Source organism: Nesoenas mayeri, assembly GCF_963082525.1.
Source record: "Nesoenas mayeri genome assembly, chromosome: 17".
Classification (NCBI taxonomy): domain Eukaryota; kingdom Metazoa; phylum Chordata; class Aves; order Columbiformes; family Columbidae; genus Nesoenas; species Nesoenas mayeri.
In genome coordinates, this window is record NC_137565.1 from 1,799,470 (window position 1) to 1,811,731 (window position 12,262).

Sequence of the window (12,262 nt, forward strand, 5' to 3'; positions counted from 1 at the left end):
TATAATAACTATAAAAATAGAACTGTTCAAATGTGGGCAGTTTCATCCATCCACCCTCGCTTTTTCTTGTCTCATTTATCTGTGAACTCCATTTATAAAAAGAAAAATAAAATATACAAAAGTTCAAGATCAAATACAACACCATTGTAACAATTTCTTAAAGCACTGACAACCTGGTATTCAAATGGGTGATTTATATGGGCCCTTTGAACCTCGGCTCATGAATTTCAGAACACGGTGAATAAACATGTATATGTGTTTAAAATCTACAGCATTTTAACATTTACTTAACAGGGTTCCAAGGGCGCCCGGGAGAAGTTCCCAGTTGTGTAGTTGATTCAGGAGGCTCTATTGCTTAGATATGTGAAGCAAATACTTAGCAAATGTTTTAGGAATTTGTAACTGAGCATAATCTGCTTGCACAGCTCAAAAGCCAGGCGGCTCGCCTTTGCTTGAATCTCAACTTCACGCCAATTACACAGTGAAGACACCTTTGTCTTCTTCCACTGGTTAAAAATATTACTACTGCAAGATAATCCTAAATATTCAATTTAAAGGGTATATCTTGGTCAAAGATTTGGGATGAGATCTTCTGATGAACTCTGAGAGAGGGGCCAAATAACAGCCCAATCAGAGGAACTGCAATTAAAGCACATCACGGGATGACAGCCTTCATTGGCTTCGTGCGAAGCTCTTCAGGCAAAGCTGCGTTTTATTACAGGTATGAAGAGTTCCTAGAAAAATGATACTTGGAAACCATCTGTGGTCATTAGGCGCTTTATAAGTAATAAAGGTAATAACGGTTAGATAAAAACTGGGTGACCTGAACAGGATACCCTCATCTTAATGTGGTTTGACTAATGCAAAGCACTGTGGGTATTAAGCTCTTTGGACAGCAAACCATGTTATTCCAACCTGTGCCCCTGCCTTGGATGGCATTACACCACCCAGCCAGCATTACCGTGTGAGTAGCTGCGCTAACAGTGTTACTGAATCAGTAACTCCCAATTGCAGTTTGGGATGATTCATTCCAAAAGGCTTTGGAGCTGCTCAGTGGAACAACCCTGATTAGAGTTCCCTTACGCTGCAGCCCGACTTCTGCATCCATCTGCAGGAACCCCTGTGCTGTCCTCACACGCAGCCCGTCCCGCAGCAGCAGCTGTCCGGGCAAAACCACTGCCTAAAAGAAGAGCAAATCCATTCGAACTAATTAACAGGAGCCTGAGACATGGACATATAGTCAATGCATCCACGCCAAGAGAGCCGGCAAAGCCCCTCCAGCTGTACCGCAGAGAACGCCACGCTTGTTAGCAGCACACGGTGACAAACGTGACAGTGGGACTCCTGCAGTCCTGCCGAAGCTCTTCTTCAGTCTGTTAATTTATGTTATTAGGATGGTGTCTGTGGAGAGCTGAGAATGTGCCAGAGACTATAAATTTGACAGACGATCAGTATACATTTCTTTAAATGTATGATTTGTAAATGGTTTCTATTATGCATCCACTGTTTATTAACCAAGGGTGGTCTGAACAGGGCTTCATCCTTACCTCCATCAGATCCTCTCTGATGGAAGCACACCCAAATAAAGCAGTAAAAACGTATTTCTCATGCTCATGGCTGTGCTGTCTGTCTGTCTGTCTGCCTGCAAAGATCCAGGACAGAGTTGAGCTTGCCTGGTGCTGAGTTTTGTAGGAGTCCTTGAGCAGGCACGAAGCAGCAGCTCCCAGCAAGGAGCAGACACTGCTCCAGCTCTGGGGGAATCTCAAGGCATTGTAAGGTATCATGAAGAGAAGAACACCCCTAGCGAGGCGAGCAACGTGTTTGCCATCAAAGCTCCATCTGAAAGTGGTGATGAGCATGAATAGCAAGCATATTGTGCTGGGTAAACAAGGGAAGTGTCACATTGCAGCTGGAAAGAGGCTTGCTTGAAAACTCTTTGGAAAAGGAACTGAGCATAGAGAAAACTGTACATAAGGGGTTCACTCTCTACTCTAAAGCACCAGTTTGTTTCTCATGTTCCTTTTACACAAGCACCTGCTTGGCAATGGGGTGAATGGTGAGCCGCAGGGAGGCACTTGGGGAGCCAGCAGGGCCAGCTGGCAGCAGAGCTTCCCACGGAGGGCAAGCTTGGCTCTCCATGTTCCACAAATCTCACCACCAAAACCCTTAAAGAGCCACATCTTCAGCTATCTCTGTCTTCAAATGTAACCGTAAAAGCCAGAGTCATTTGAACAATGTCTTCTACTGCTTTTTCTGCTTAATACTTCAAGAAACCATGCCTGAAGAGTGAGAGCAAAGAGAATTCCCACCTACCACAGACGTGTTTCATTTCATGCTCCATTTCAGTTACCAAAAGTTTTAAAAAAATAAATAAAGTCAAGAGCTATTAAAACATCATCCCAGAAAGCAAGATAAGGAATCAATCTGAGTTGGGTAAAAATTAGCCTAGTTTCAATCCCTTACTGTGGTGTGAGGATGCAACTGGTGTATTTATGCTTTGGTTTGGACAGATAGATTTATTCCTTTGTTCTGTCTTACCTTCAGAGGCACCACTTGCATCAGAATGGCAAAGTTGGTGAGATGGTTACAAAGACACACTGAGTAGTTGAGGTCCCCGCTCTCTCGTACACAACCTTCGTTAGACCAGACGCCCGTCCCGTTGCTGCAAAGCACACAAAATTGGAACATAATCTCTATCAAAAATGCATCTTATGCAGGTTAATTTGACATGCATTATACTATACAGCAGATATAAAGATGTGAAAGCCATGTCAGGCTAGTGCATCCACAAACACTGCTGGTGTCTTCTCAATTCCATCATGAAAATAGTTAAGGAAAATATTAACCAGAACAGGTCCCATATCAAACCCCTACATGAACGTCACTAGAGATTTCTTCCCAGTTTTACAACAAATGAGTGATAACTACATTTTTTTCTTAACATTGTGCAACCCACTTATGGCATTTCACCCACCTAGCCTCAAATTTCTATGTTGTGAGAACTACAGTATCAAAGTCAATAAGCACAAGTCAAAGTCAGCGTATTGTATCTGCTGCCTCTCCCTTATCCACTCATCCTGCCCAATTAATCCATTCAGACTGATTGAGGCTCCATGGGCTCAGACACCCGAGGTTGCCCACCCAAACTGCTTAACCCTGTATTACTTTTGATATTATTCCAGGTCCTGAAGTGAGACGGAGTGATCTGTGCTTTCCTTGGCGCTTATTTTAACTATAGGTATTACCTCACCCTTCTTCTCTCCTTTGGGACCCTCCTCGAGTTCTCAGAGAGAGTCCGTCATAGGTCAGAAACCAACTGCTTGTTCTTTAATTACCATGCACTGGGGAATAAGACCATCTTGACACAAATAAAACTCATTAGGAGGGACAGATTTTGTATTTCATTTCCTATCCTGAGGCAAAGCCTCGAGGGCCCAGGCCCCGATGGAAAACAGTACAGAACAATGGCCCAGCCATATTAATTTGCTTCAGTGAAATCTGTTTCTAATTTACCGTAATTTGTGCGTAACCATAACAACGAGTAACTGCCAACAGCTGGGGCGGTTCAACAGGCTTGAAACAAGACTGGAATAAAACAATGGCGGTGCCGTTCCCACGTGCGTGCTGGACAGGAGGGATCACGGCACCGCGGCACCGCTATGGCCATCAGGATTATACCCTATGGCTCAAAAATGGCTAATCCCCATCAATTCCAAAATTCACTATTTGTATTCCTTCTCGGTTAGTTCAGTAAGAGCAACACATCTGGAAACCAAAAACAGATGAAATATATTCAGAGTTTAAAAAAAGTGGCTACTGCCTTTCCATTGTTCCTGTTTTATGAGAGGAATTTAAGGCGATGTTTAGTTCTCTTTTATTCTAATTTGCATTCAGGGCCATAATATTTCTTCATCCCACGTGTTGTCCAAATTCACGGCTCTGAAACAGCTGTGGTGTGACACAGGCACAGATCGAGCAAAAATAATGGCGCTGCTGGAGGTTTTCCATTAAAACATCCAAGAATTTGCCCAAGAGAACACACTCGGAAACTGCGATAAGCACCATTTGTATCAGTCTGCAGTTTAGTTTGGATTCCAAAATTTTTCAGCCTTTCAATTACCTGCCTAACGCAGGATCTGTGAATAACAAGTCCCCTATTTACGGGAAGAAGTCACTATGAGATTGTGGTTTTTGTTAACCAGTGGCTCCATTTCTATAACTATTTCCATGAAAGCAAGAAAACAAAAAGAATCTAGCTAATATCTAGCATCAATTATGTGCATCGATCATATGCAATTTAATTAAACCAAGGTAAAGAATTTGAAGTTATGTTACATACCTATAGTCCAGAAATGCACAGTAAAGATGAACTCTGTTACTCTTGTTTAGCGCTTGGCTGTATTGTTTGGGAGTCTGCAAGAAAGAAAATATAACCCCGAAGTAAAGTTTAAAAAGGACAAAGTTCTGCTATTCAACTACTTTAAATTCTCATTGTTATAATAACTTCAATAGACTTATTCTAGATTAACATGCCATAACGGAAAGCAAATGTTGTCAGTCCTTGTGGCTTTAACACAAACTCCAAATGTGAAAAGGCTGGTATTCAGTCTTAATTTCACACACTGGGATTAAACTCATGGCGCTTTGAGAGAGAAATCTGTGTCCCATTTAAATAAATAGCAAACCAAAATCATTTATTGTATATAAGCACAAATATATACGTTATTTTTTGCAGGACTGGGTGTTATTCTTCAGCATATATTTAGCTTTGTTGGGTTTTGTTTTCATTAGGTAATAAAAATCTCATATTTTAGGATTAATAACATCGAAATACATGCATTCCAACAGCCAGCTCACAGACATTTTCTTTCCATGATAATGACTATTTTAAAACACACAATCCAGCTGAAAGAATGATGCCATAATTCAAGGTTTTATTTTAACACACCTTTGCATTATGGTGACATAATTTCTATCTTCCATAAACAGATTGAACCACTAACTCAGTCTCCCCCATTCAGGAAGCCTTGAGACACCAGTTTCATGACAAAATAATTCAAAATATGTTAGAGTGAAGTAATAGTTTGTTATACACAAAATATGCAAGCTAGAGGATTTCCAGCATCTGTTCAACTCTTTCTTATACATAAATCCCCAAAGTCCACCTTTTGTTAGACTCTAACTTAAAGAATTGGTTTTATTATGATTACAACTTAAATAAATCACTGGTGAATCAACAGCCCTCGGATTATTGCAACATGATTCTGCTGTCAAGCCAAAAGATAACCAAGTATTGCTTTCCTTGTTTTAGAAGGGGAAAAACCGCCCCGCCTCATGGTGCAGAAATTCCACCAGCATCCCTGGTGCAGTCGTCCTCCTCTCCCCCCGTCCAGCACCCCGTGCTGGGCACCGGGCAGCACGGTTCCCTCCTCACCCGCGATAACAGAGCGTTTCTGCCCCACCCGGGACACTCACGCTGCATTTCCACACGCCTCAGGTAGCTATGCTGTAGATAAGGCCATTGACTTCTTCTCAACTCACATCTCCAGATAACACAAATGGAATTTTCTTATCTCGTGGAGCAACATCCCTGGACAAAATTTCTAGTTCCTGGCGTGACCCTGTTTTCCCTGAACCACCACAGAAGCAGCCGAGGCGGCGGGTCGGGCACGTACAACAGCGCAGCTGGGGGAAAAGTCAAGTTTGCTGTTCATCTGCCCAGGGTCTCTGCTTCCTTCTGTGACTCTAGTGCCATCCCAGAGCCTTTTTCCACACAGGGAGCAAAGCAAACGGTAAAACCCCCCGTTCTCACAAGTGTGCCGCGCTGGGAAGTGATAATGGGGCAGAATTCACGTCCCACATCGCCAGGAAATCTCACTGATATAACCCCCAGTTTGCTCATGCCGCTTAATTCCCAGCTCTGGTGAGAGAAATGTAATAAAACCAAATACTTGACATTAATTATTATAATACAGAAGAGTTCTTCCCCATCTACGAGAGCCCTTCTCCCTCTGAAAGCCCCCACAAGCCTTCAGGGTCAGACTGGTACGTTCCCTCCTAGATCTGTCATTTCAGAACTTCTCGTTCCTTTCAGAAGGTGCAAAACTGCCTCCTGCAGCTTCAGTTCGTTTATTTGTGTTAGGAGAGTTTGTTCTGTTTTACCAGCGGCAAGGGCATGTAGCATAATATTTGTCCATTATGCTGTATAATGTTATGTCCATCATGTCTATTGCTTCCCTGAAGTCAGCAATTGAAACAATTCATAGTCAGTTTGCATTACAAATTACTTCGCTTGTACAAGAGACAAACAGCAGCCAAGAAAAAAGTAAATTTAAAAAAAAAGAGAGAGAAAGAGCTGCTGTAGTAAGAGCTAAGACCGTACAATTACTGCCATTTCTGATCGGTAAGGTATCTGCACATAAATCTTGATCCCTAACACACTGACTGCAAAGGACAGCACAGGGTCAGGTTGGAAGAAGACACAGTGCTTCAGCTGCCTATCTTTCTGCACAAATAAATCCTGGCTTTATGCTTTACCCTCTGGCAAGGGACAAATTATTGGTTTTCCCCATCTTTAAACACATATGTCACTGATTAGACAAAGAACTGCTCCAAGTGTGGTTATACAGTCTCTGAGCTGTCCAGAAAGGTGTGTGCACCCACACGGAAAACGAACCCATAAATAATGCGTTTACAAGAGGGGTCCGTACCATTTTGCCTATTTACTTCTCTTCAAAAACATCTCCCATTATATAGGCCTGAAAAGTGCTGTTTATAACTCCATAAAACACTCATCTGCCGAGACTCCATTGGAAGTTCTGCACCGAAACCGTCATCAGAACAGAAAGCCCCGCAACGTATAAGAAACTTGCTAGAATGAGGTGTAAACCCTCTCTGATCTTCACCAGCTCTACTTCAAAGGACTCTCTAATCTATGAAAAGCAAACTGGCTGTCCCTCGAGTCTGCATTTCTTAAGTTAAACTGTGTGTGACAGCTCCTCTGTGCCTTGGATCCTGTAGCACTGAGGATATTGATTTAATGACACTGATAACAGAAAGCTTAATATACAAGCAGGCTTTTACGCTAAAAGATTAAGTCACTTGAGTGCTTATAAAAGCCTGTGAAAGGACAGTTGCTGCAGCTTTCAGTGCTGCAGAGAGGGAATGTACCAGCACGCTCAGAAATACAGGAGCTGTGCATCAGTTCTCACCAGTCTAGGTTCTTTATATTAGTCCTTCTGCATGCAGAGGGCAGCTTCGGCAAAAAATAATTACATTAAAGGAGCAAAGCAAGCTCTTGTCGCTGAGAAACCCTGCAAACGCTGTGTCTGGAGCAGGAATCTCGAGGAAGGACCGTCTGTTCATACCCTGGCTGCTCAGCATCCCTCACATTAACCGCTGGCTCTCAGTAAAATGCTCAGGATTACAAGCAAGCCCCAAAAAGTTGCTGTATGTGCTGAGAGCACCCAGAGACACGCGTGGTTGTGTGATGGGGATACGGTCCTTATGCTGCTGGGAACGAGGCATGAGGCCACGGTCAGTGGGTGAAGGGGCCAAGAAAGGGGCGTGGGGCTGCGGGGCTGCTGGAACCCTTCAGGAAAAGCTCGCTGCAGGAAATGTCGGGAACACAACTGCACAAGAAAAACAGGCAGGCAGCTGCTGCCGGGACGGCTTGCCAAGGAACAGCCGCCAGGCGCAGGGTGGGGTGACGCTCCAGGACATCAGCTCGTTCCTCCTCTCCTCCCCTGAATCTGAAAAGCAGATATTCAGCTGCACAGTGGTGGCCACCATGGAAGGGGGGGTGTGCACCTTCCAGTTCAATGTTGGTTTCTCTGATGTGAAGGACAAACCTGTGGGCCAGATCTGCCATTGATCTAAACTCAGCAGCTCCAAGCCCATTGTGCTAGACTTTCTCACATTCAAAGCAAATGATAATTTACCCTATTAAGTTCAATTTGTCTCTGTTTTACAACGTACAGCTTTTTGTCTAATTCAGAGATTTCGAAGCCTTGTCTTCTCATCCCCCAAGAACACTGTGGATTGTTTTGAAGGTGGTGAGAAAAGGCACTAAGACAAACCAGCCTCTGGTCAGTATGTCGTGTCTTTCCTGCAGTTCAAAGCCCCACTGAAATGTTCTTACAGCTGTGTGAGTCAAAAGCCCTTTGGATTCTGCTTTATGGATTAAATTAGAGACTAAAGTAGTGCTTCTAATTGAAGGATTCCCTGTCCTCACAGTGACCTATCCAAGACCACACTGGCCATTAACTTTCCTTTCCACATTATATGATCTACTTCTCCTTATTACCTAGAAAATTAAAACTTTAAGGTACTCCGTTCCCCAAAATAAGACAGAAAGAGAGAAAGAAAGAATAATCACCTGTTTCTATAGTGGCTGTATTGGCTGTTTTCTTCCAAGCTGCATTGCAGCAGACCTTTGGTTAGATCACCCAACCATTTTAATTTAGAATCTGTTTGACTGATTCACCCTGAGATGTAACTAGCATATGTAATGAAAAAAGGTTACAAATGCTACAAGAATGAATTTAGCTTATCAACAGGGAATTATAGTGTGTTATGCATAAAAGCCAGACCTTTAGTTGTTCCAGTGTTGTCAACAGAGCTGAGCCAACACTGAAGCTCCCAGGGTCCACACGAAAGCTCACTGAATGTATTTTATAATGGTACAGTCATACAGTTAAAAAAATCCCATGATATCACGGAGGGTGGAAGACTGTGACAGAGAACAATATAAAGGAAAAAGAACAGCAAAATATCAGAGCCTATAAAGACACCTGAAATTAGAAAATGTGGCCATATCTAATTGAATATGGATTCGGTTGGATTCTTCCTTTGCCTGAGGTTAAAAATAGTAAACGTATCAATTTTCTGCAAAAAATATATTCTGCAAAAGCTACACCAATAGCTTTCCTGTAGTCAGTGCCAGGGAACCAGGCAGTTCTGAGCACCAAGTACCTTGCTCAGCCTCACCAAGCCACGTATCAACCACGCTTCCATACGTTCCTCAAAGATCTCAAACACATAACAGTATCTTCCCTTTTCCTTTCTCTTTGGCCTGGGTGCATATGGGCACAATGAGCGTTTTGTATGTATTTGTTAACCCTGGGCAGTGACAAGTAGTCGTGCGCCAAATCATTGCAGCTTGGAAGCCAAAGCTGTTTAAGATGTAATACTGCAGCGTGAAACCACGCCAAACTCCCATTGGTTACAATTTGGATTAATAATCCTCACAATATTGTTGTAAATCATGGTAATAAATGGAAAGCACAGAAAGGCTGGAAAATAGCCACAGAAAGGAGGTTTGTTTTCATCGGAGATGCATGGAGCTGACTTCAATAGAAAGCACACGCAAATAGAACCCACAGGATAGGACCTTTGAAATTCGGTTTTGGCAGCAACCAAGTTACATCAGTAAATATTTGATGTTTAAAAATTGTAAATGCCAGTCAGTGAGAAATGAGGTTCAGCATGGCAGCCTCTCCTTATGTGAGCACCAATCAACACAGGATTAAACTGATGATCTGTATGGAGAGTTGCTTTAATGCTTAAGTGAAAAAATGGTTTCTCATGTCCCCTAAAAAGCACAGTTTTGTTCCAAAGAATAATAAAGTGAAAATATTAATGTTCTCTCTCTAGAAATAGTCTCATTTAAGTAATTAGCAACATGGCAGCCAGACGGCTTTCATATACACTTACAGTTTAACAGTTATATCCATATGTAAGAAAACATTCTGTACGCGCGCAGCCCTCTAAACCCGTGCGTGATTTCACCCGCTAGGGATGGACTCGGGAGTGCAAAATCAAGTCACTGATACTGAAACACCTGCGACACGTTTTCTCATTTTGAGTTTCAGCAAGCCAGTTCAAATCAGAGAGCAAGTACGAGCGGTTTCTCTCCTGTGTGTTATTGATAGAATGGTTTACGCAAGGGCGGCATCATCCAACTTGCCGGGACACTCCGCTTTACCTCCCGCTGACTCCAGGTGTAACCTCCAACTAGATATCACCTCTCCAATATTAACCAATGCAGACTGGCTCCAATGAGATCTAATTTAAATCAGGCAATATAAAATGCGAGTTATTTCACTCAAGGTGCCCTTGTTGAAGCCATTACTCACTGCTCAGAAGACCTTGTTTTGTTTTAACGCAAAGCAAAGCCCTGCAGAGCAGCTTCTCTGCTCTTCCCAGCTCTTAGAACTTCACACCGAAGAGAAAAAGAGACTCAGCTTGATTATCGGGGATCAAAAAGTGTTTGTCACACTAGCAAATCAATAAATAAAAGGAAATCTACCATTGTTTTCACTGGCAGACCTGCCTGAAGTGGACATTGCTGAGAGGCTGTAAACACTAAATCCTATGGGGCCGTTCTCCTTTGATCAAGATCTCATTTCTGTCTTTTATGCTCTGATGTGTTTTAGCACATCTGAGTTAGACAGGCCAGGCTGACAGTAATCTTTGACCATAGATGATACAACGCTGAAAACACAAAACTACCTCAAACATTTGGTGAGATCTTACTTGCCAAGCTCGGCTATTAATGCAACTGGTTGTCACGTTCGTTCCTCTGGTCCCTCTGCACTTCTAAGTGCCCTGAAAACACTATTTTTAATGCAAATAAAGTCAAATACTTACGAAGTTTTCTGTGCAAACCATCCACCAGCATTGCAGGATTCTAGTTATACATGCTGCTAGATGCTCACAGGCTTTTCTGGACAGATGAATGAAATATAGTTTCAGCTCTTCCCCATCCTTACAATCAGCAGAATACATTAGATGTTGTGGTCAAGCTGATACAAGTTCATGAGAACTTTCCAAAACTGCTTAGTGAAATAAATGACAATGCCTTTTGTTAAGGTTTTTTGTTTCCTTTTGCTGTGCCTTTTTCTGCTACTCTGCATTATTTTATTAAAAACGTATTGCTTTTCTAAAACGAGAAGCAGATGTTCCTTCTATACACCCTTTCTTAATCTCCTCTGTTCTTCTTAACTCATGTGAAAGTACCGCTAAAGGAAAACAACTGGTCTGTTTGATATTGAAAAGTCTATTTAAAAATGGACACGCTTTCTAACCCAGCAGAACCATAATGAAAAAGGTAAACAAATCTCCCTTTTTCCCCCCATTCACCTGTAGTATTTGGACACAGCCAGGAACATTTCCCTTTGCCAAACAACTGCCCAGGCCCAACACGGAGCTCGGGATGCCAAGAGCTGTGACAGGGACCAGAAGCCATCAAGCAGAATCCTTAATGGGATGCACAGAGTAGAATCAGTTTTAAGAATCCTTTTCCTATTAGGTAATGTTTCCACAACAGCAGAGAGAATTAGAATCAGAAACAAGAAATAGGGAAAGGTCGTCAGCAGCCGACAGGAGCGGGTGCTTGGCCCGCGATGCCGCAGTGCCCATGGATGGCAGCAGGACGGACAGACAGACGGTGCTGCGAGCGTTTGCTCCCATTCCCACAGTTCCACCCGTATCCCAAAGAACACACATCTGGGTTTTTGCTAATCAGATTTCACAAAGCTCAGCTGAAACCAACAACCATTGCAGCAGATTTTGTAAGATACTCGGTTGGTTTGTCACTACACGTTGGTAGAGGCATCTTTGGTAACATTACTTTCCAAACAAAGGACAATGTTTTAATGGGTATTTTGAAGATGTGGTTTAATGAAAGCTTTAGGAGGAGTTTTAATAGTTCACATAAGAAACAGAACCATGCTTAACGGTAATAACATTTACCACTCAGTACATTTTTTTCTAGGGCTGGATTTGTATATTAGCAATTTCCATTCTCCTTAAAAATCCTGCCTATGTAACTGTTGCCTCTGAAAAACAACGCGTCGCGTTCTTTGTGAATTATCTGTGGCAACCGTTGTTTTATATTGACCCTTTCAGCATTTGGATCCCTTGACGAGCTGCTAATCGTCATTTACCCTTTCCCTGACTCTGGGAACCTCCGGGGAGTGGGTGGGACAGGCGGTCAATGGAAGCGATGGGGTATAAATAATGACAGAGTATGATAAACATCCCGGTTGCAACGCCACGTCTTGTGACAGAGACTTTCAGAATGATAGAGCACACAGTCCTTCTACGATAAGACTGTTGTAACCAGACTGGAAAATATTACAAAAACCTTTTGCTTGCTTAAGGCCAAGATATTCAGACCCACTAGGTGAGATAAGGGAGTATTTATTCTGTAGAGTTAAAAAAAAAAAAGCACTTGGACACTTGGTTTTATTCCCAAATT

At 42.6% G+C, this 12,262-nt stretch overlaps 1 protein-coding gene across 1 annotated transcript in view; it reads right to left on the reverse strand.

Annotated features, from left to right (window-relative positions):
• ADGRD1 (adhesion G protein-coupled receptor D1) overlaps positions 1 to 12,262 on the reverse strand; it is a gene marked incomplete at both ends in the record, with an annotated part of 115,518 nt that overhangs the window by 50,475 nt on the left and 52,781 nt on the right. Inside the window, 2 exons of the mRNA XM_080355477.1 lie at positions 2,539 to 2,662; positions 4,340 to 4,413. Coding sequence (XP_080211603.1) covers positions 2,539 to 2,662; positions 4,340 to 4,413 — 198 coding nt within the window. The remainder of the gene's footprint in view (positions 1 to 2,538; positions 2,663 to 4,339; positions 4,414 to 12,262) is intronic.